The sequence below is a fragment of the Macrobrachium nipponense genome, chromosome 16 (genome assembly GCF_015104395.2).
Source record: "Macrobrachium nipponense isolate FS-2020 chromosome 16, ASM1510439v2, whole genome shotgun sequence".
Lineage (NCBI taxonomy): Eukaryota > Metazoa > Arthropoda > Malacostraca > Decapoda > Palaemonidae > Macrobrachium > Macrobrachium nipponense.
Window position 1 is genome coordinate 77,727,413 of NC_087209.1, and position 25,338 is coordinate 77,752,750.

At 45.3% G+C, this 25,338-nt stretch overlaps 1 protein-coding gene across 1 annotated transcript in view; it reads right to left on the reverse strand.

Moving 5' to 3' along the window:
• LOC135195837 (regulatory-associated protein of mTOR-like) overlaps positions 1–25,338 on the reverse strand; it is a 244,149-nt gene that overhangs the window by 216,004 nt on the left and 2,807 nt on the right. The window contains exon 2 of the mRNA XM_064222351.1: positions 367–469. Within this exon, the coding sequence (XP_064078421.1) occupies positions 367–469 (103 nt within the window). The remainder of the gene's footprint in view (positions 1–366; positions 470–25,338) is intronic.

Genomic DNA, 25,338 nt, shown 5'->3' on the forward strand with positions numbered 1-25,338 from the left:
ATGGCAACGATAGTTGACTGCAAACAAAAAAACTCACAGGTGTTACTCCGTGAGTGGCAGAAAACAAATTGACGGTAGTTTGCTTAGCAGTACCGGAGAATCCCAAAAGTGTGCAGGAACTGTATCACCTACATAAACGATAACAGCCCCGTCGGCGCCAGGAAATTTGAATTTTCGACTGCCAGTTAAGAAAGCTTACAGCTATATAATTGTTTGGTAAGTCACTTATGTGAAACTGATTTTCATTAATTATAAGACCATAACCTAGTCATTATTAGAGTACAATCCTTTTTACACTTTGAAATATTAAATGACTTTAGTGTCTGCAATTCATCATCTACAATTTCAATCTAAAGAAAATCTTACCTGTCCATGCTTCCAGGCGTGCACAAGGCTGAATCTTCACAATGTCAGGTGGATCCACAGGGATGTTGAGGCACAGAACCAAAGCCACACTCACTGTTTTCATCTAGTGGAAATGGGAAAAAATGTTATTGTCATGATACAATAAAGTTTTATGCATACTTACCTGGCAGATATATACTTAGCTATAGACTCCGTCGTCCCCGATAGAAATTCGAATTTCGCGGCACACGCTACAGGTAGGTCAGGTGATCTACCACCCCGCCGCTGGTGGCGGGAATAGGAATCATTCCCGTTTTCTAAGACAGATTTTCTCTTCCACCTGTCTCCTGAGGGGAGGTCGGGTGGGCCATACACCGTATATATCTGCCAGGTAAGTATGCATAAAACTTTATTGTATCATGACAATAACATTTTTATGCATTCAACTTACCTGTCAGATATATACTTAGCTGATTGGCACCTTTGGCGGAGGGTAAGAGACAGCTAATTTACTGAAATAGACAGGAAACAACATGTTGTAGGTAATAAAATTAAAAACCTTGATTCCTACCTGTGTTAGCGAAAGACTTCATGGCTACTGCCTAGGAGCCCGTATCGCTTCAAGAGCCTCAGCGAGGTAGTGACCTCATGCTAAGAGTTCTTGATGGTCTGTTACAGGGGTCTTACCCACTAACTCTTCAGAACCTTAGGATCTTTTGTCAATGGGGTCCTATCCACTTAATGACAAAACACCTTGCCTATTGGCATGATCATAGAGCACGACACTAATCCCGATCACCTGATCCTAATTGGGGTTAGTACTAAGATTGAAAGGAGTCATCCCCGAACATCCTTTCAAGCAACCCGCAACTCAACAACAATATTAAAAGTAATTATTAAAAATATAAAAACAAAATTAAGGATCAGCGTCTGCTCCATTTCCCAGCATAGTATCCGCTGATACATAGTCCAAGAGAAAAAACATTTATCGTATGTTACTCTAACATCCTTTAAATAGTGGGATGCAAATACTGAATTGCACCTCCAATAAGTTGCTGCTAAAATGTTTCTCATGGACATATTCTTCGTAAAAGAAAGGGAAGTTGCTACAGCCCGGACTTCGTGAGCTTTTACTCTCAGCAGCTTTAAAGAGTTCTCTTGACAATTCCTGTGAGCTTCGGTAATTACATTTCTGACAAAGAACGCCAGTGCGTTCTTTGACATAGGTCTTTTGGGGTTTCTTACCGAACACCTGAAGCTGTGTTTTCTTCTTTTTTTTAAATAGAATTTTAAGGTCCTGACTGGGCAAAGGGACCGATCCAACTCTCTACCTACCAGAGAAGAGAGTCCCTTGACTTCGAAACTTCTAGGCCAAGGTTTAGAAGGGTTTTCATTCTTTGCTAGGAAAAGATCCTGGAAAGAAATAACAGCTGAGTCTTTTTTAAAACCCACCCGAGAGTCCAAAGCATGCAATTCACTGATCCTCTTAGCAGTTGCGAGAGCCAATAGGAATATGCATTTGCTAGTAAGATCTCTGAATGAGATTTTATCTAGAGGTTCGAACCTGTCCGAAATCAAGAATTTTAGGACTACGTCCAGGTTCCAACTCGGGGGAATAGACGATCTCAATTTCGTAGTCTCGAAAGACCTGATGAGATCATGAAGATCCTTATTATTCTCGAGATTCAGCCCTCTGTTTCTAAAAACAGCTGAGAGTATGCTCCTATATCCCTTGATAGTGGATACGGCCAATTTGGATTCTTCTCTTAAGAAGAGGAGAAAATCCGCGATTTCGGTTACAGAGGTATTGGAAGAGGACAGCTTCTTCGACCTACACCATCTACAGAAAACTTCCCACTTCGATTGGTAGACCCGCAAGGTAGAGGCTCTGCGGGCTCTAGCAATTGCAGTTGCCACTTTCTTTGAAAAGCCTCTCGCTCGGACCAGTCTTTCGATAGTCGAAAGGCAGTCAGGGAGAGACTTTGGATGTTTTTGTGGAACCTCTCGAAGTGGGGTTGTCTGAGCAGATCTGTCCTGTTTGGTAGAGATCTGGGGAAGTCCACCGTCCATTCCAGTACCTCTGTGAACCAGATTCGGGAAGGCCAAAAGGGAGCAATCAGAGTTAGTTTCGTTCCCTCTGATGCCACAAATTTTCTTAGTACTTCCCCCAGCAATTTGAATGGGGGAAAGGCGTAGGCGTCTATGCCTGACTAATCATGAGGAAAGCATCGATCGCCGTGGCTCTGGGATCTTCTTCTAGCGAGCAGAAGTTGTCTATCTTCCTGGAGAGGAACATGGCAAACAGGTCGATCTGGGGTCTTCCCCAGAGGGACCATATTTGTCTGCAGACTTCTGAGTGGAGCATCCACTCTGTCGGGAGTACCTGGTTCTCTCTGCTCAACCTGTCTGCCCTTAGGTTTTTTACTCCTTGAACAAACCTTGTCCGCAGAATAATGCGCCGTTCCTCTGTCCAAGTTAATAGATCTCTCGCTATTTCGTTCAGTGAGAAAGAGTGAGGGCCCCCTTGATTCCGGATGTAAGCCAGAGCTGTGGTATTGTCGGAATGACTTGAACTACCCCTCCTCTGACTTCCGCTTCGAAGTATTCCAGGGCTAGATGAATAGCCAGGAGTTCCTTCGCATTGATGTGCAGAGTAGTCTGTTGTTTGGTCCAGGTACCTGACACTTCCTTTGGACCCAGTGTTGCTCCCCAACCTGTTTCCGAGGCATCGGAAAACAACACTTGGTGAGGGTTCCGAATCAAGAGGGACACCCCTTCGTTCTTTGCTAATGGGGTTAACCACCACTTCAGGTCGGATTTTATCCCCTCTTGAATGGGAAAACAAAAACGTCTGACAAGTCTCCTGTCTTTTGACTCCACATTTGTTTGAGATAAAATTGCAGAGGTCTGAGATTTAATCTCCCTACGGAAATGAACTGCTCTAACGAGGAAAGGGTGCCTAGCAGACTGAGCCATTCCCTCGCCGAGGTCCGTTCTTTCCCTAAGAAGTTCGAGATCTTTTCTAAGCCTCGAGCAATTCTCTCTTGAGATGGAAACGCCCGAAAACCCCTAGAATCCATCTGTATCCCCAGATAGACTATGTTCTGTCTGGGGATCAATTGTGATTTTCTCGAGGTTCACGAGTAGTCCCAGAGATTTTGTCAAATTCAAAGTCTTCTCCAAGTCCTTCAAGCACTGACGTTCCGATTTTGCTCTTATTAGCCAATCGTCCAGATAAAGGGATATATCTATTCCTTCTAGATGTAGCCATCTCGCAACGTTCATCATTAGCTTCGTGAACACCTGAAGGGCCGTAGACAGGCCGAAGCATAGGGCTCTGAATTGGAATATTTCTTCGATGATGGATGCAGGGGAACATGAAAGTAAGCATCTTGTAGATCTAAGGAGACCATCCAATCTCCTGGACGAAGAGCCGCAAGAACCGATTTTGATGTTTCCATAGAGAACTTTGTGTTCTCTACAAATCGGTTCAATGCACTCACATCGAGGACCAATCTCCACCCTCCTGAGGATTTCGGAACCAGAAAAAAGACGGTTGTAGAATCCTCGGGAATGCGGATCCTGAACCACTTCGATGGCCTCCTTTTGCAACATCTGTTCTACCAGTTGCAATAATGCTTCTTTCTTGGCAGGGTCCTGTATTGGGCTGACAGTTCCCTCGGTTCATTGTCAAGGGAGGAGGCCTGTCTCGAAAGGGGATCATATATCCCTTTGTTACCACTGAAAGGGACCATCTTTCTGCCTGTCTCCGAGTCCATTTCTTCGGAAAACTTTCCAAAGTCTGGCTCCTACCGGTACTTGAAGGACTGGTGTCTCATTTTGCTTTCTTGATAGGTCTGAATGAAGACCTACCTCTCTTCTGTACTCCTCTCTTCTTAAAGGAGGGTCTGGTCGAGGAGCTCCCTCGAAAGGGCTGTTGAGGAGTGCGATTCTCTCTCTTATCAGGCACCGAAGTTCTTGATTTCTTTGCAGATTGGGCCAAGAGATCTTGTGTGGCCTTTTCTGTCAAAGAATGAGAAATGTTCCTTACTAGTTGTTCAGGAAACAATTGGTCGGACAGAGGAGCATAAAGAAGAGATGACCTCTGAATGGGAGTAACTGCTTTCGTCAGAAAGGAGCTAAATAAGACTCTCTTTTTCAGAATTCCAATTCCAAACAGCGAGGCCACCTCTCCTGATCCATCTTGAACCGCTTTGTCCATGCGAGGACAGTACACTATAGAGGACCCTCTGGACTAAGAGATTCATTCTCTTGAGTCTTTTTTGGCCAACACCCCAAGGGACCAGTCTAAGAAGTTAAAATCTTCTAAGACTTAAACAATCCCTTGAGAGATGGTCCAACTCAGAAGTCCCCCATGTGATCTTTGCTGATGGACCAAGGCTTGTCTCCTTGACGAATCCACCAGGTTCGAAAAATCTGCTTCGGCAGTGGTAGGGAGAGCTAGACCCAGCGATTCGCCCGTCTCGTACCAAATTCCCTTCTTTCCTGATAGTCTGGAAGGAGGGCAGGCAAAGACTGTCTTCCCCGCCTTCTCCTTGGATTTAAACCAATTTCCTATGAATCGGAGAGACTTATTCATGGAAATGGTTGGCTTCATTTTAATGAAAGATGATTGCTTCGGACTTAGTACTTGTAAATAAGGACTTTGGAGAGGAGGAGCAGTCGGGCTTAAAGAGTCCCCAAACTCTTGAAGTAAGAGGGCTGCCAGTGTCTTGTAATCTGACAAGCCTGGAGCCGAGTGGTCTTCAGAGTCCGAAACTTCTTCCAAATCCAACTCCATTTCCGAAGAGGATTTCCTTATTTTCCATAGGAGACGGGTCTCTTGCCGTATCGCCCCACTGTCCTACAACTCCTCGCAAGAACAACGACCGCCTGTGCGATAACTTGCGTCCCGACGAGAGATAGGTTGATCCTGCAAGACGACCTTATCCTTCTCCTGGCAAGAGTGACGGCCGCCTGTGCGACACCTTTCTCTCCTGTCGAGGAAGGATGTCCTCTCCTCTGCTTTCGCCGGAAACCACCTATATCCTGACGAGGGCTACGGCCCCCCGTGCGACACCTAGTTTCCCTGTCAGGTAAAGGTTTTTATCCTTCCGAAAGCTAGACAAATCCTCCTGGCTTAATTGTCCTTTTGGAAGAAGTCCGTCTCTTAGATGTCACTTTGTGGCTTCATTTTTCGCCAGGTTTGGCGGTTCGTGGCTATCCTTGCGCCAGGACTTGGCGCTTTCATTGGCCGCATTGCGCCGGGATGGCGCTTCTGGCTCTTCTGAATCATAAAGAGCTTCTAACGCATCTGGCGCATTTTTCGTTCTCATCCTAGTAGAATCCGAAACTTCCGTTATTTCTTTCCTTCCTTTCGTTTTCTTTATCGGAAGGAAAGAGTCCTTTTTTCTGGGAGTCTCCTTCGTAAAAACTCCTACTAAAGCGGAAAGCTGCTCCTGTACATTTAGGAGAATCTTCGCCGCAGCATTCTCTTTCTCCTTTCCTGATTCAGGTGAGGGAGGTCTAGAAGAGGAAGGAGACTCCGATTTACGTTTCGGAACTAATTTTCTTTTCTTCCTTTCACATGGAGATCCATCGGAGAAAAGCTCAGGGCTTGAATTCAAAGTTGGAGCCTTCCAACTCCTCTTTAAGGGGCGTGACAGTTCATCAGAGCTCCAGCCCCTTACATTAGGTGAAGAATCTGACGAAGAAAAACGGTTTTTCTTTTTCAGGATGCTTTTTCGATAGCGATCCTTGGCAGTTCGGGTCGTCACAGAATCTGCCGAGGGGACGCCTGATCGGTGGGGATTCTCCATAACCTCCGTAAGGCTTTTGACATTCCTTCTCCTCTGGGCCTGTGAGCTTGGATGAGGTCTAGGCCTGGGAGCGAGATGAAGCCGATCAGACGCACCCTCCACTGCACTAGGGACACTTAAATCACTATCACTGTGCTTACCTTGTAACGTCAGCATTTTACGTTCCATCCTTTGTAGTGCAGCTTTAAGATCTGCAATTTCCGTTGCTGGATTTGCAGTCTTAGTACTAGAGGAAGAAGATACAGGTTTAGGATTAGGTGTTAATTTAATAGGCTCGTTAGAGCGAGACCTACTTACGCTTCTAGAGGAAGCCTTCCTAGCCCTATCCATCTCCAATTTCCTTAAATAGGAGTTTAAATTCTTCCATTCTTCCTCATTCAAACCAACACATTCATCACAGGTGTTAGATATAGAGCATTCATTCATTCTACACCCCTTACAAACTGTGTGAGGATCTACCGAAGCTTTCGGTAGCCTCACCATGCATCCCTCATTTACACACTGTCTTCTAACCGTAAAGCTAGAATCCGACATTGTGAGAAAAATCCAAAAACCAAGTCCAAATAACGTTCCACGAAAGAGTATGCCAAACCAAAGATCCAATACGTCACCAAAATAACCAGCTTAGAAGATCAATAGTGATGAAAAAACACAAAAATCAAATCAGGAGTAACAACAACAATGTTGCTGTCACGGCCGATAGAGAAAATCTGTCTTAGAAAACGGGAATGATTCCTATTCCCCGCCACCACGCGGCGGCGGGTAGATCACCTGACCTACCTGTAGAGTGTGCCGCGAAATTCGAATTTCTATCGGGGACGACGGAGTCTATAGCTAAGTATATATCTGACAGGTAAGTTGAATGCATAAAAATAAAAAACTTAAAAAAATAAACTCGACTCTTAGTAAGAAGTAAAATTGTATAAATGCATTAAAGCCCAGTACGACCAAACTATAGGTAAAAACAGTTTCATCAAATGCTACAATTTACAGCAATGAAATTTGCCCACTTATTAAACTTAATTAAGGGCACCTAACAATTCACTGGAAAATTCTACTAACTGGATAGTCATTTAACAGATACGCCTTTCATTTTTATAAGCATTTTTAGATTATGTCTGGCTAATTGAATATACTACCGTGAAATTCCACCACCCTCCTCTACCTACATTACAAGACCTAATGTGCTTTCATACTCATCTTGGAGGAATAGCTTTCTTATAATTACCAATCTCCCTACATAAAATTTTAAGATTCATTTAGAAATTAATTTTTACATCTTGGTTACCAGATTCATGTTTTTAGGAATAGTACTACTGTTCTCACATATGACATTACCTAAGCTTACTCATGCTCACTTGCAGTATGTTCTAATTCATCTACAGGAGTGCATACCTATCACCTGCAATCTCTGAAAAACTACAACTTCCTCCAAAGATAAGAAGAAAAAGGGAAGAAAATATGATGGCAGAGGGTAGAGGGATCCTTCTAGCAACAGGAAACTACCTGTGCCAATGACTCAAAAATACTTTTCATCTATAAAATCACTACACTGAAAACTGCATTTCTGATTGTTAAGTATATGTAGATTTTGAGGTATGTCTATACTATTAATAATTTATAAATAAAGGTTGATTTACATAAAAAACAAGTGACCAACATGAAGTCATGATCTATTGGGTACTATTACTTGGGACACAAACAATGTGTTCACAGGATAGTACCTTGTGACCCGTGTAGAGTGAGGTGAATGAAAAAGTCTACAAATGATCTGTTGAACAGAGAGCTCACTCCTTTTCAGGTAGATGGTGGAAGAGAGCGACTTATGAATCTTCTAAAAGCCTCTGCAACACCTCTTGGAGACTTTTTGAAAGACAATCCTCCAGACAGTCGGGCAACTGTCTGGGCAAGATCGGATCACCTTTCGTGGCATCTCTGTAGCTAGGTTGTCTGAAAAGACACAGTCTGGAGGACAGATCTTGGAAAGTTCACCAACAACTGTAGCAGGTTTGGAAGCAATTACACGTGCCAGAACGGACTAGGAGAATACATAACTGGAAATCCTAAACATACGAAAACCGAAACAACAATTCCCGTAAGAAATAATGTAAATACAATTAATGCGTTCCAGACCCCCAAACATTTTTTTTAAATACATTTTATAGGGAATAGAGTTTTACACACAGGAAATAATGAGAAATAAATATAAATGACTAATGAAATGAATAAATGAACATTTAACAACACTCTTACCTTTATGTAAAACACTTGTTAGTGTATGGAAGATGGAGAGGAGGGGAAAGGGAGGAGGAGAGGTTATTGTTTGGAAGGGGAATTGCCCTCCAGAAGGACATAAGGTATCAAGGACCTATCTGGAGTTACTTCTCTTCATTTTTTACTGGCACTATCTGAGGTTACTTCCCCTCTTCATTTTTTTACTGGCAATAGGACTAGCTTTAGAGTTACTTGACCCTTGTCGCACAACAAAACTGTCCAAAGACATAAGTTTCTGGCATTTCTTTAAAATTTGCCCTGAAGTTAAACACGGGATTGTCATTAAACATGTTGGAGACACGGATTACAACTTCTTTGTTGGGATGATAATGCTCCACAAAATTTTTTACAGCATCCCACTTTGCAAACATGTCCTCAATCCCTGAAGAAGTTCCATTATGTATAAGACTATTTGTTTTCTGAATTTTCCAAACCAGCCTCTGTTGGCCTTAAATTCACAACAGCAGCACTTGTAGGCATTTTCTCACTGAGATCGCCATGCAACTTCTATAGTGATTCTAGCCTTTTTTACAGAAGGGCTAGTACTTCAAACTTTCTTTGGCTCCATGATGGCTTATTTAGCAGTTGCACTCAAAATAAAAAAAGTACAAAAACAACATACACCAAATCAGAATGGGTCACAAAAGAAGTTGGGATGCTTTGTTTGGGGGCTTGATACAGGGCTTTCTTTCTACACAATTTTGTCTCAGTTATTTTAAGTTTCCTCGGTTTTCATCCACTCAAAAATGCTCCATCCAGGGACCAGCATGTGACCAGGCCCCATATCAAGCACCCTGCCTTCTCTTGTGACCCATTCTGGCTTTGTTTCTCACTGAACAACCATCTCTGCACTCATAGTCTGCATCACCACATGTGTTTGTTGTGTTTTTTGCTAATTTAGCCGTAAAAAGTAACAGAAAAGTAGCCATCATGGGGCCAAAGAAAGGTGCAAGTGCCACCCCTGCGGTAAAAAAAAAAAAGACCAAGAATATGATTAAATTTAAAAAAGGAACTTGTAGCAAAGTTTGAAAGTGGTGTCAACAATCAGCTCTATCCTAGTAAAGAAACATGAAATCATGGCAGTTGATGTTGCAAAAAGGGTCACTTCATTAAAAAACAGATTGCAACTAGTGGAAAATGTAGAAAAGCTTCTGTTAGTGTGGATCAATAAAAAAAAAAAACAATTAGTGGGGGATAGTGTGTCTGAAGTGATCATTTGTGAGAAGGCTAGGATGCTACAAGATGATTTAAATAACAAAATGCCAACTACTAGTGATGCTCTTGGTGATTTCAACGCCAACAAAGGCTGGTTTAAAAATTCAGAAAGCATACGGGCATCCAAGTGTCGTACTGCATGGGGAGACTGCAAGCTCAAATAAACATGATGTTATTATGATATAACAAAGTTTCATGTATACTTACCGGCAGGTATATATATAGCTATATTCTCTGTTCGCACTGGCAGAATTTTCAAAACTCGCGGCAACCGCTAGATCACTGGTAGTTCAGGTGATCGCCACCCCGCTCCCGTGGCGCTGGTGCTCGGAATCATTCCCATTTTCGTCAGATTTTTCTCTCTGGAACCCCTGTCTCCTGAGGGGAGGTGGATGGAATTTAATTATATATACCTGCCAGGTAAGTATACATGAAACTTTGTTATATCATAATAACATCATTTTCATGTATGACACTTACCTGGCAGGTATATATATAGCTGATTGACACATTTGGAGGTGGGTCAAAGACAGCAACATTGTAAGAGTTTTAAAAAAATTTAAAATACTCTTAGATTCCTTACCTGCTAAGGTAGCTGACTTCAGCATTCCTGCCTCTTAGCCTGCTAAGCCTTAGTAGCTTCCAACTAGGACGTGACCTATTAGTTGATGAAGCTAAATACAAGGGTCTGACAACTGGACGGGACCAATTTGTTGACAGGAAACCCTAGCCCTCTCTTACCACGGGCATTCATGCTAGGATAAGTTAGACCACCTGAACCACACACAACACTAACCTAACACACTACACTTCACCGACTGAAGAGGAAATCACCCTCTCAGACAACCGTAAAAAACAACACCACTTCATTAAAAATACCTAGCATGTTAGTAAGTTATGGGGTGGAAAATCCTTTGCCCAATACTGCTCCTGAGGATACATATGGACCCAACGTTTGACAATTGTCAAACGTTGTTTTTACGTTTCTGAGGTAATGACTTGCAAACACTGAATTAGTCCTCCAAAACGTCGTTTCAATGATATCTTTGAGGGCCATATTCTTTTTAAAACCAAAGCCAAAGAAGTAGCTACTGCTCTCACTTCGTGTGCCTTAACCTTAAGGATGCCGAAATTTTCTTCTTGGCATAACATATGAGATTCTTTAATTAGTTCCCTAAGGAAAAAGGCCATAACATTTTTTGGTCATTGCTCTGCTAGGGTTCCTTCACAGAGCACCACAGTGATTCTGAAGTTCCTCTAATCTTACTGGTTTTATCCAAATAATAGCGCAATGCCCTTACTGGACAAAGAACTATCTCTTGTTCCTGTCCTACTAGATCTGAAAGACCCATCATTTCAAACGACCTTGGCCATGGATGAGCTGGATTCTCGTTCTTGGCCAAGAACCCCTGTTGAAAAGAGCAAACCGCTTTGTCATGTTTCCAACCAATATGTTTGCTAATTGCTTGCAGCTCACTCACCCTTTTAGCTGTGGCCAATGCCACTAAAAAGATGGTCTTTTTTGTGATATCTCTCAACGAAGCTTGATCCATCGGTTCAAACTTACTAGTTCCTAAAAATTTCAGGACCACATCGAGATTCCAGGAAGGCGCTCTGTATTGGGGCTCCTTCCTTGTTGCAAAGGACCTTATGAGGTCTCTCAGATCTAGATTATTTGTAATATCTAGACCTCTATGTCTAAATACAGAAGCCAACATACTCCGATACCCTTTAATCGTCTGAGTTGACAATTTTATTTCCTTCTTTAAGTATAAAAGGAAGTCGGCAATTTGGGTCACAGAGGTACTGGAAGAAGAAATCTTCCGACTCTTGCACCACTTGCGAAAGATTCCCCACTTCGCCTGGTACAACTTAATAGTAGAGGCTCTTCTAGCTCCGGCCACCGCTCTGGCCGCCTCTCTAGAAAACCCCCTCGCCTCTGACAAGTCTTTCGATAGTCCTGAACGCAGTCAGACCAGAGCGAGGGTGTTCTTGTGGTACCTGTTGAAGTGAGGCTGTTTGAGTAGATCTACTCTTGTCTGGAAGTGTCCTTGGTACATCTATTGTCCATTCCAGTACCTCTGTGAACCAATCTCGGGCCGGCCAGTATGGAGCTATGAGAGTCATTCTTGTCCCTTGACTCTCCCTGAATTTCTTCAAAACCTTCCCTAATATCTTGAACGGGGGAAAGGCGTAGACGTCTAGCCCCGTCCAATCTAGAAGAAAAGCGTCTACTGCGACTGCTTGACGGTCTGGGACTGGAGAGCAATACGTCGTCAATCTCTTCGTCATTGCTGTCGCAAACAAGTCTACTACTGGGCGACCCCATAATTTCCACAGACTCTGGCATACTTCTAAATGAAGCGTCCATTCTGTTGATAGAAGTTGACCTTCCCTGCTCAACAGGTCCGCTCTCACATTCTTCTCCCCTTGAATGAATCTGGTGAGAAGGGTTACGTTTTCCTTCTCTGCCCAAAGAAGGATCTCCTCCGCCAACTTGCAAAGAGAGATTGAATGTGTCCCTCCTTGTTTGCGGATGTACGCCAGAGCTGTGGTATTGTCCGCGTTGACTTGTACCACCTTGTTGCGAATCACTGCGTTGAACTCCTTCAAGGCCAAGAAAATCGCCATCAGTTCCTTCCTGTTTATATGCCAAGCCGTTTCCTCCTTGCTCCAACGACCTGAAACTTCTTGAAGTCCGAGAGTCGCTCCCCAGCCTTGCGTCCGAGGCGTCTGAGAACAATACATGGTCTGGGTTCTTTTGCTGGAGAGACGCTCCCTTTGCTAACTTCCCCGGAGTTAGCCACCACTTTAACTCCTCTTTGATCTTGCGAGGAATTCGAAACAGGAAGGAATCTGGTTGCGATTTTCTTGGCCAGACTTGGTTCAAAAATATTTGTAGGGGTCTCATGTGAAGCCTTCCTAGAGAAACGAACCGTTCCAGGGACGAGAGTGTCCCCAGTAAGCTCATACCACTCTCGTGCTGAACATTGTTCTTTCTCTAGAAAGGCTTGCACTTTCCGGATGCACAGATCTTGTCTGTTGGGAGACGGAAAAGCCCGAAAAGTCACTGAGGAGATCAGAATCCCCAAATAAAACTAGCTCCTGACTGGGTTCATATTCGACTTTTCTAAGTTCACCATCAACCCTAACTCTTTCGTTAATGTTAACGTCATTTCTAAGTCCTCCAGACATTGCTTTCTTGATTGGGCTCTTATGAGCCAATCGTCCAGGTATAGAGACACTCTTATTCCTAGAATGTGTAGCCACTTCGCCACGCTCGCCATCACTCTTGTAAAAACTTGTGGGGCTGTGCACAGTCCAAAACAGAGGGCTTTGAACTGAAAAACCCTGTTCTGGATCACAAATCTCAGGTACTTCCTGGATCTTGCATGAATTGGGATATGAAAATATGCGTCTTGAAGGTCCAGGGTGACCATCCAGTCCCCTGGACGTACCGCTGCCAGTACTGAATCGGTCGTCTCCATCGTAAATTTTGTTTTCTCCACAAATAAATTGAGTTGACTTACGTCCAGTACTGGTCTCCATCCCCCGCCCCCCGAGGATTTTGCTACTAAAAACAGCCGGTTGTAAAATCCCGGAGATAAGTGATCCAGAACAGGTTCTATTGCTCCTTTCTTGAGCATAGAAAGAACTTGTTCTTGTAGTGCTTCTTGTTTCCCTGGATCGCTGTAGTGAGCTCCCAGCTCTCTTGGCGATGTCGCAAGAGGCGGTCTCTTTAGAAAAGGATCTTGTATCCTTCTTTGGCCACCTTGACTACCCAAGGATCTGCTCCCTTTTCTTGCCAAATCTCCCAAAACTTCTGGAGTCTGGCACCTACTGATGTCTGAAGGACTTGCTGTTCATTGTTTAGTACTGGGTTTTCGAACCCCTCTTGGACGGAGCTCTTCTTGCTCTGAAGGCCGAACGAGAAAAGGACTTGCCTCGAAAGGGCTGACTAGCTTGCCTTGATTCCTTAGGAGTTCTTCTTAACTACCTTGTTGGGTAAAAATTTCCTTACCGAGGAAGTTAACAGATCCTGCGTCGCCTTCTGAGTTAGGGAAAGCGAAATATCCTTGATAATATCCGCAGGAAACAATTGCTCCGAAAGTGGGGAAAAAAGCAATTCGGATTTCTGGGCGTTAGAAACGCCCTTAGCAGCAAAAGAGCATAGGAGTGACCTTTTCTTTAAACTCCTGCGGTGAAAAGAGATGCCAATTCATTCGCTCCATCCCCTAAGGCTTTGTCCATGCAGGACATAATACTGCTTGGGAGTTGAGAAGCCGTTGCTTCATTATCTTCCACTGTTCGTCCCAGAGCTCCCAAGGACCAATCCAGAAAATTAAAAACCTCGAAGGTCCGGAAAATCCCTTTCAAGAGATGATCTAATTCTGATGGAGACCACCACACTTTGGCCGAATTCAAGGCATGTCTGCGGGAACTGTCCACAATGTTGGAAAAAATCCCCCTGGGAGGAGGCAGGCACTCCCAGGCCGAGATTTTCCCCTGTCGCATACCAAATTCCGGACTTCGATGCCAATTTGGCAGGAGGGAAAGAGAACACAGTCTTGCCCGCTTCCCTCTTTCCTTCAACCACGTATCAATTCTTTGAAGAGCCTTCTTAGCCGTAATCGAAAACTTCATCTTCAAAAACGAGGACTTCTTCGGAGTTTTATTCTTGGAGAATTGAGAAAGGGTGATGTCGGAGCTGCAGGCTGAAAATCCCCTCCAAAAAGTGAAAGAAGGCAATTCGTCAATTTCTTATAATCTGAAGAAGGTGCTTCACCTTCTTTTTCTTCCTCAGATTCTAAGTCTTCTATTTCCTCTTCTGCCGAAGACACATCCTGTAAACCCAGGTCTTGCTGCAGAAAATCTTCTCCAACCTCGCGTGAAGAAACCTGCTCCTGCCGCCTGCGTCCTGCGTCCTTCTGAGCTCCGAGGTTGCGTCCTGAGTCCTGTTCCGGAAGCTTGCGTCCTGCGTCCTGCTCCGAAAACTTGCGTCCTGCTTCCTGTTCTCGTAACTTGCGTCCTGCGTCCTGCTCCCGTAACTTGCGTCCTACCCGAGACTCCGAAGCCTGACGAGAAGGAGGCCAACCATCATGCGTCCTCTTAGACGACTTGACTGGGAGAGATGCGTCCTTACGCCTTGTAGGAGGAAGTTCCGATGTTCCCCACGATTTAACCAAATCGGCTAACCTTCCTTGCATCTCTTCAAGGAAGTTCCTAGTCTCTGCTTCCTGGCGTGAAGTCTGAGCAAGCGGAGAACGAAGACGAGACGGATCATCAACACGAGAAACTCGATCTTGAGTTCTACGATAAGGGGAAGATATCGGAGAGACTGCTCCGTATTCAGAAGGAGAGCTCCTATCCCGAGAACCGTCGTACACATGAGGTCTTGCGTCTTGTCTTGACTTAAAGGATCTCCTCCTTTTAATCGGAACCACCTCTTCCTCATCACTAGAAGAGAAAATCTCGGGACTACTCCACCGTTCTTGCGGGTAACGCTCATCTTGAGAAGACGTAGGTCTATGCGTCCTCTTCAGAGGACGCGAAACTTCCGCATAACGTCCATACCTGCCTGACGCAGCACTATCTGTCGAGGAAAGACACTTCCCAGTGTCGCCTTTTCTATGGCGCACTGCTGCAGCCTGGGACGCAACAGGACTGCCTGAAGGGACGACTGATCGTAAGGGAACCCCTCTCGCCTCCCTTCGACTGTCGACATGCCTTCTCCCTTGGGGGTCTGGGAGCTTGGCAGAGGTCTAGGTCTAGGAGCACGAGTGAGACGATCAGCCGCGCCCCCTCCACTACACTGACACTTTCAATCGTACCCACTTTGTCTGTAAGACGCTGAATCTGATCGCCCATTGACGCAAGGGCGGCAAACACTTTCACAATATTAGTATCCTCAGAAACAGCAGCGGGCGCAGGAGAGACCTGAGGAGAAGGATTAACAACTTCTACTTGGGAAGAAGGGGGAGAAATAACAGAATTATTCAAGGCCTTACTAGAAGAACCTGACCTCTCACTCCGAGACACCGATCTTCTTACTCTATCCTTTTCAAGTCTCTCAACATATTTGGTGAAAGTCTTCCATTCTTTCTCATTTAAACTTTCACACTCATTACATCTATTGTCCCAAGTACACAAAACCTCTCTACACTTCTTACATACTGTGTGAGGGTCTACCGAAGCTTTCGGTAGTCTCACCTTACACCCTTCTTTCATACACACTCGAAATACTATACCAGAATCAGACATTATAATAACTTCCAATCGCGATTGCCAATCCAACTTTCCAATACCCAATAAACCATCCAAGTACAGCGAAAGTCAGTAACAGAGTTTCGAATTCTAGCAGGGAACCAACAACGATGTTGCCGGTTCAGTGGCAGAAAAAAATCTGACGAAAATGGGAATGATTCCGAGCACCAGCGCCACGGGAGCGGGGTGGCGATCACCTGAACTACCAGTGATCTAGCGGTTGCCGCGAGTTTTGAAAATTCTGCCAGTGCGAACAGAGAATATAGCTATATATATACCTGCCAGGTAAGTGTCATACATGAAAATGCCACTGAAGAATTTGTTTGTGAATTTATCATGTCAGCCATTCAATGGGGTGACTGAATTGTCCCCTAGATATGTATGATGCATATTTCCACATTCCAGTTCATCAGAAGTCCAAGCAGTATGTACCTGCAATTTGTTTTTCAAGACATGAGTGTACCAGTTTCGAGCATTATGCTTTGGCTTTTCGACCGCTCCACAAGTTTTTATGCTAGTCATTGTTACGCTTGCCAAGTAGTTACATTTAATGAGAATAAAAATCTCCCTCTTCTTGGAAGACTGGCTCCTTCGTTCACCGTCGAAGACAAGGTGTATGGAGGACATCATGAAAACTCTTCCACTAGCACAGGATGTAGGCATTTTAGTCAACTTCAAGAAGTCCCAGCTGGTTCCATGTCAGATAATTCTATAGTACTATTTGGGGATGTTGATGAACTCTCAGAGTTTTCAGGTTTCTCCATCACTCAAGAGGATTCAGGCTATGGAGCCCTACCTGTTCGGGTCACGCCTCCCGGTGTAACCCCAGGAGGTTGAATAAACAGGCGAGGGGGACCATGCACTGTCATCTCTCCCACCCGCCAGGCGAGGAGGAGAGACAACCTGTAAGAGATCGTCATATGAAGATTGCGATACAGAACAAGGAGAGTGCCTTTGAGGGGAGGCGCTATCCCGTGAATACTGAAATTTTTCTTGTCAAGTGGGCTGGGTATTCAGTTCTGCTATACCGGGCCAATACCCTGGCTCAGGTAGGCTGGGCCGATACCTTGGCTCAAGCTGCAGCCTCGAATCCATCGAGCCGACCCACTGACACGTAGGCAGTGGGGAGCTGGTGGGGGTCGGGGAAGCAGCGTGCCAAGAGAACCTTCAATCCTCTCTACCTGTGCCCCAGAGTACTTTGGGGCTGGAGCCCTTATCAAAGGAATCTGAACAGGGGACCTCGCCTTTATCTCTCCAGGTGTTTTTTATGCTCCGTGGTGCTGGTTCAGGCCTCTGACTGAGTATAACCAGTGGAGGTACTGGTAGGGAGAGTCGAGGCACCTCCGTTAGCAAGTTGGATTTACAATCCTCTGTGGAGGCTTGAACATTCGGGGCATCACGGTCTGACCGAGGCCTCGACACAGAACTAGTCTTAGAAGTGTACTTGCTCGAACTATTTGAGGAAGCGGTTACCAAGGTAACAAATCCCTTGGCTCCTGAAACCAAAGGACCAGCAAGGGCCTTCAGGCTGGTATCGCCAACTGCAAGTGGGGGAACGCCCACGAGCAAACCCTCTGCTTTCTCCGAAGAGGGAGGCAGATCCCAAGAAGACTCATATCAAGGCTTCTGGAAGGAGGAGAGGTGTCCTTCGTCTTCTTAGGCCGGGAGGCCTTAGAAGGCGGAAGGGGTGAGGAAGGAGTTGACGACGAGGAGGAGGAAAAAAGAGACGACGATGATGACCTTTTATGGGACCTCTTCTTTAACTCCTTCCTCACTACCTTCTTCAGGATGTTCACGAAGTCCTTCATCCAGGATGGTGGCTGTCACACAGGAACAGTAAGCACTTGGGCCATAAGAACTCCATGCTAGATGGTACCTTGGCATAAGCAATCGGTCCCTCCGGAATATCAGACATGGGGATGATGGTCGGGGGTGTCACAAACCCCGGAGGGGATGAAACCACAGCCTGAGGTGTCAGGAGGGTTACTACGGTACCTGTCACCACTAAGGGTGTAGTAGTAGTAGTTGGATGACAGTACACCAGATGCGGAACCTTCACAAATGCTGTAGTGGTGACTGAGGTGGCAGTGGATGTCTCCACTACGTGAGTCGTGATGGGGGCAGCCAGGTGTGTCAGCAAGATCAGGGTTCCTGCTCAACTACGAGAGCGCCACACCGCCAAGAGGTCTGAGTGTGACTCCCTGTCAGACCGAAAGAAGGAACCTTGACATTAGTAGGGTAGGCCAGGTTTTGCCCCAAGGGAAAGACAGCTCCCTCATTTTGAACCAAGACCTCTACACTGTCAGCATCATGAACCTCCGCCTCTCCTCCATCCTCATCACTCGACAAATCGGGCAAGGGGGACGAAGAGGAAGCCTCCTCCGTGGATGTGGGAACAAAGGTGAAAGTTTGCTGGGTAATGGAGACGGGGATGAAGGGTACAGCACCGAAGGAGCTGCCGGGGGGGGGGGGGGGGGGGGTGACCCTCTGACGGTATCCTGGAGCACTTCCTCCTGTAACGTTTCCTCCCTGCAAACTTCACCCATTGCACAAAGGACCATGAAATACACTCATCACAAGTCAACTCTGGGTTGCAATCCTGCCCCCTGCAAGATGTGCAGAGCGCATGAGGATCGACATCAACAGACGATCTCCAATTATTGCACTTTTTGCTACCTACCGCCGGGCACACATGCTTGGGGAGGGAGGCTTTAGAAGCCGGCTCAATAAACTCAAGGGTTTGCATATTGCAATTCACAAAACAACACACACACACAAGACACTGGAAACACACAAATAGGAACAATCTCACAGCAATACACAGGTAATTCTGGAGACAGTCGGGCTGCAAGCAATGCAATACACATCCAAACTCAAAAGCGACCGAAACCAAAGTGATACGAGTATACCCAGGTGGGAGGAACCCTCCAACCCAGACGGTAGTTTAACTACTGAACTACCTTGCTATAATAAAAGTTTAGCGTCCATTTCCAGCTTCGCTGAGGGTCATTCCTAATGTAAAGGACTAAGGGCTTGTATACCGTGTAGGAATAAACATATTTTACGAAGACTTCACATGCTTATTTTAGTTTGTGTGGCGGTTTCATACATTTCATTTTGTTGATGAAACTTCAATCTTTTAAATGGTATGCTTAAAGATTTATGTGTATTATTGTTTCACCAATTAAATATCAAGTTAAAAAAGTGGTCTTTCTATGAGTGAACATGTCGCCGTCCGTCGTTTACCCTATAGGGTAAAACACCGCTGTGCGACCATTGATCGGAAAAAAAGACCACTTTTTCACTCAATATTTAATGGGTGAAACAACAATACAATGCCATATTTAAGCTTACCATTCAAAAGATTGAAGTTTCATCAACAAAATGAGATATATGAAACCACCATACAAAGTAAAATAAGCATGTGAAGTCTTCATATGAAACCGCCATACAAAGTAAAATAAGCATGTGAAGTCTTCGTGAAATATGTCTTCAAGGCAGTTTTTAAATCTGAAATGGCGTGGTATGGTTGTGAGTGCAATTCGGTTCTACAATCGCAGCCACGTCCTTCCCAGCGCTCATTTGAACAATATTTGCATATAGTATATGTAATGTTAATTGATATTACTCAAGATTGTAGTTGTAATCAGCACAATAATGAAATTTTCATTATTAAAATGAAGTTTTATTGTATACTTACCGAACAATTATAGAGCCGTGATTTCCACGAGCGGCAGGATACTAAATTCAAATTTAGCGCGTCGGCGTCGCCAACACTGGTGGTGATGACGTCATCTCCCTCCACTCGCGGGAGAACCAGGTACAACTGCCCAGGTGAATCCAATTCTTTCTGCCCCGTCCGTCCACCTAAGGGGAGGAGGGTGGGTGGGTTATAATCATAATTGTTCGGTAAGTATACAATAAACTTCATTTTAATAATGAAAATTTCATTTTTATTGTAGTGTCTTACCGAACAATTATAGAGCTGATTACACATTTATGGGAAGGTGGGATTCAGTGGACCACTAGTATTTTTTAAATGGTTACATTTATTGCAATAACCAGTAAACACTCAAGGTGTCTGTTGTACCTTACCTTGTAAGAGAGCTACAGTAGACTGTTACTGCCTCTGGTCGGTGCTCTTCTTACTATTGTAGAGGAATTGGAATTTGCCCAAAGTTAGCCTCTACAGGAGTGGAATCCCTTTTCCGTAGTTCAAGCGAGTCAAGGCTGATTGACGGAGGATAGTAACAACAAAGATTGCCCTTGCCCTGGGCTAAGACCAGAAATTCAATCATACAAAACATTTGTCACAACACCAGATTTAAAAACATATATACCCAACCATTGTAAAATCTGACCTAACAGACTGGTGAGTATCCCAGGTACTCAGTACCCCCAGCTTCCCTTGAACTCGACAACCTATTCAAGGTGAAAAGTTAGCATAGAGGTGACGACCCTGTGCCGTTTCTCCCAACACCATGCCAGAAACCGCCACCGGACCTAACGTTTTACAATTCTCGAAAACCGTTTCTATCTCTTTGAGATAATGACTCGCAAAAAACCGAATTCGATCTCCAGAACGTCCTCTGAAGAATCGAAGCTAAAGATAAATTCTTTCTGAATGCTAAAGAAGTTGCCACTGCTCTAACCTCGTGAGCTTTAACTCTCAGAACGGAAAGATTGTCGTTCTCGGACTGCGAGTGAGCTTCCCTGATAAGCTCTCTAATAAAGAACGATATAGCATTCTTAGAAAGAGGACGAGAGGGATTTTGAACCGAGGTCCAGAGCTTAGAAGATTGTCCTCTGATACCCTTAGTGGCAAACAGATACTGCTTAATAGCCCTGACTGGACATAAGAGCCTTTCTTCCTCCTCATGTCCAACCAAATCAGATAAGTTCCTTACCACAAAACTCCTCGGCCAAGGATAGAAGGATTCTCATTTTGGCTAGAAAGGTCAAAGATACCGAAAATACAGCATTGCCTTGAGAGAAACCGACTCTTTTGTCTATAGCGTGCAATTCGCTGACACGCTTAGCAGAAGCTAGTGCAATAAGAAAGAGTGCCTTTCTTAGTCAAGTTCCTGAGTGAAGCCGACTTCAAAGGCTCAAACGGTGGCCCCATGAGGAACTTAAGCACCACATCTAAGTTCCAAGCCCACTTATCTTGCGGGAGCTTAGTGGTTTGCTCCAAAGACCTAATGAGGTCCGACAGATCTGAATTGGAGGAAATATCCAAACCTCGATGTCGAAAAACCGAAGAGAGCATGGCTCTATATCCTCTGATCGTCGAAGGAGCCAGTTTCTTAGAGTTCCTAAGAAATAGAAGAAAATCTGCTATTTCTGTTAAAGAGGTCGCAGAAGTAGAGACTTTAGCACTTCTACACCACTATCTTGAAGGATTCTCCACTTCCCTTGATAGAGTTTGTTAGAAGACTCTCTCCTACAACGAGCGATAGCTTCTGCAGCTCTTCTTGAAAATCCTTTCGCTCTGACAAGATTCCGGACAGTCTGAACCCTGTCAGAGCTAGAGCGGACAAGTTTTTGGTGGAACCTCTTGAAGTGAGGTTGTTTGAGAAGCCACTTCTCTGGAGGAAGAAGTCTGGGGAAGTCTACTAACAACTGGAGAAGGTCCGGGAACCACTCTTTCCTGGGCCAAAAGGGAGCGATTAACGTTAGCGTTACATTGCTGTGCGACATGAACTTGTTCAGCACCTCTCTTATTAGACCGAACGGAGGGAATGCATAAGCTTCCAGACCCGAGCCAATCCAACAGCATTGCGTCCACCGACCAAGCTAGAGGATCTGGGACTGGAGAACAAAAGAGAGAAAGACGGTTGTTTCCTCGATGTCGCGAACAGGTCTATTGACGGTCGTCCCCAAAGGCGCCAAAGTTTCTGACAAATCTTGTTGTCCAAAGTCCACTCCAGAGGTAACACTTGCTGTTGACGACTTAACTCGTCCGCCAGGACGTTCATCTTTCCCGGAACAAATCTCGGGACTAGCTGAACTTTTCGCTTCGTTTGACCACAGGAGGAGATCCTTGGCTACTCGTACAGAGAGAAAGACTGAGTCCCCCCTGTTTCCGCACGTACGAGAGAGCCGTGGAGTTGTCGGAATGCACTGCCACTACTCGGCCTTCTACTAAGCTCCGAAACTGTCTGAGCCCTAAGAAAATTGCTAACAGTTCCTTTACATTTATGTGGAACTTCTTCTCCTTCTCCGACCAAGCTCCTGAAGTCCGTTGATTTCCCAGTAGGGCTCCCCAACCTGTGTCCGATGCGTCGGAAAAGAACTGTAGGTTCGGGAGGATGGGTCGTAGATCTAACTTCTTCCAACCTTGCTCGAGAGAGCCACCACCTTAGGTCCTCTTTTATTTGATCTGTGACAGGAAAGGTAATCGAGTCTGGTTGTGTCTTCCTGCACCAAGAGGCTCTCAGGAAAAACTGCAGAGGTCTCATGTGCAGTCTTCCCAACGTCACAAATTTCTCCACTGACGTCAATTTGCCCAGGAGCCTCATCCCACTGATTGGCAGAACTTACCTTTTTGTCCAAGAACTCCTGAACTGTCTCCAGACAGCCTTGAACCCTCTTCGGGGACAGAAAAGCCCGAAAAACTTGAGCATTCAGAATCATCCCCAAATAAAGGATGCTCTGAGATGGAACCAACTGGGACTTCTGTTTGTTGACCAGAATTCCTAACTTTCTGGCAAGATCCAGAGTTGTTCCAAGGTCCTTCATGCACCGACTCTGATTCCGACCGGAGAAGCCAATCGTCCAGATAGAGGGAGATTCTTACTCCTAATATGTGTAGCCAGCTTCCTATCGGGGATAGAACCCTGGTGAAAACTTGAGGAGCGGTCGCTAGTCCGAAGCAAAGCGCCCGAAACTGAAACACCTTGCCTTCGAACATGAACCTCAGGTACTTCCGAGATTCGCGATGTATCGGAATGTGAAAATAAGCGTCTTGCATGTCCAGAGAGACCATCCAATCCCCCTGTCTGATGGACTCCAGAAACCGACCGAGTGGTCTCCATATGAAATTTTGTTTTCTGGACATGCAAGTTCAGGGCGCTCACATCCAAAACCGGCCTCCAGCCCCCTGATGACTTGGGAACTACAAAAAGGCGATTGTAAAAGCCTGGAGGAAAATCCCCTTCTATCTGTTCTATCGCTTCTTTGAGAACAAGCGCTTCCACTTCTGCGGCTAGCGCCAGAAATTTGTCTGAGCCCGGAGAGTATGCCTGGAATGGAATGGCACAGGTGAGAGCGAGGAAGGTGAAACGAGAGGAATACGATAGCCGAACTTGAGTACTTGCACTACCCAGGCTTCTGCTCCTCTGTTTTCCCATTCCTCCCAAAACAGAGCCAGCCTGGCTCCCACTGGTGCATGAAGAACCGAGCTTTCATTGGAAGGTTTGTTAACCTTGGCCGAGGCATTAGACTGAGGTCGCAAATTCGATTTCGGCCGAAAGAAGCGCTTGGGCTTTTTCTCCCTCGAAAAGGCGCTTGGCCAGAGGAGAACCGAAGGAAGGCAGTCTCCACAGGAGCTTTAGGTCTCTTAGTAGACTGTGCCAGTAAATCCGAAGTAGATTTCTTATCTAGCGCAGACGAAATTGACAACACTACATCGTCTGGAAAGAGGTTATCTTTCACAAAAAGGAGCAAACAAGAGAGCAGACTTCTGTTGGGACGTAACCCTTTTAGAAGCAAAGGAGCACCAAAGTTGCCTTTTCTTAAGGGTACCAAAGGCGATGAGCGAAGCTAACTCATCACATCCATCCCTAATGGATTTGTCCGCACAGGACAGAACACCAATCCAATCCTCCGCTAACTCCTGGAAAGCAGAAGGACAGTCTTCGATCTTGGCCGCTAAAGCGCCAATAGTCCAATCAAGGAAGCTAAAGACTTCCAAAAGTTTAAATTGATTCTTTACAACGTGGTCCAACTCAGGCGCTGTAAAGAAAACTTTCGCTGCGGCGAAAGCAGATCTTCTAGAGGAGTCGATTAAACTGGAGAAGTCTCCCTGGGAGGAGGCAGAAACTCCCAGAGAAGGAGCTTCCCAGTACATAAAACCTATAACCTCTTACGAAGCAACTTAGAGGGTGAGGTGTAAAGCAAAAAGAGCCTTCTCCCTAAAGTCTCTTTTTCATAGACATCCATTTCTCCGTCTCTTTCAACGAATGTCTAACCGCTTTAGATAGAACAAGTTTTGGGAGGAGAGGGTCTGAAGTTTTCCTCCTCATCAAAAAAGTCGAAGTTGGGGAGCGCGGGAGCCGTTTCTCAAAATATCTGGATAAGATACCAGAAGAAATCTAAGGAGACGTGAATAACACGAGAGGTGATGTGAATCCTCCTCCTCTACTTCTTCTTCATTCTCCGATACCGCGAAGAAGTAGACGGAACTACAACCGGATCTGAAGGTTTCGAACCACCCTTGGACTCATTCATCCAGTTGGTTAACATCTCTAACTGCTTGCGCAAAGGCGCCAGAGACGAATCAAAAACAGTTAACGTAGGCTTGGAAGAGCCTAAATGTTCAGCAGGAAGGCGGAAAAAAAAAACTACTTGCGCCTCGCTCGGAGCCGCCGAAATTCGAGGCGCTAAACAGGCGCATCAGGCGTAACAGACGAAAAAGCGCCTAAAGAAAACACCCTTAGAACTGCTAGCTACAGCGCTAAAACCACAATCTCTACTAGTAGATGGAGCCGAAAAAGGCACAGATTGAGGCGAGAACGAACGCCGCTAACGGCCGCGGCGCAACCCTACTCTCAGGCTCCTTATATACCGCATTGACTGGAGGAGGCGAAGAATCGGCGCCTGAACGCCTCTTTTTAAGGGACGCGAAAACGGGCAGAAGAATCTCGCCAAGAGCGCCGCGCGACCGGAGACGAATCGCTTGAATCATTCGAAAGGCGTCTGACCGCAACACCTTTCCAACGCTTAACCGAGCCCTGTTGAGGCGCAACAGGCTCAACAAGAGAGGCGCCTGTCTGTGGGCAAATCCCGATCGACTCCCTTGGACTTCCGGTATGTCTTCTCCCCCGGTGCGGGGGAGCTGGACAGTGACCTTTGTCTAGGAGGACGTGTCAGGACAGACAGACGCACCCTCAAACTACACTCTTACCTGAGGTCGCTTTCTCCAAAACGTCTTAACTGAATTACCAAGTTGCAAAACGTTATTCGCTAGTACCGAAAATTTCTGATCTAACCTCGATTCCAGACTGGCAATGGAGTCGGAAAAGAAACTACACGGGAAGCCGGAGAAGTGGGATTAGTAGGAGGAATAGGAGGTGTAGTTAAAGGAGACATACATTTGAGGAGAAACAGAAGGAACAGATGCATCGCAAGACGAAGCAGAGCTAAGTCTACTTTCCCTAAGGCGCTGCTTTTCTAATTCTGTCTTTAGCTAATTTCTCCG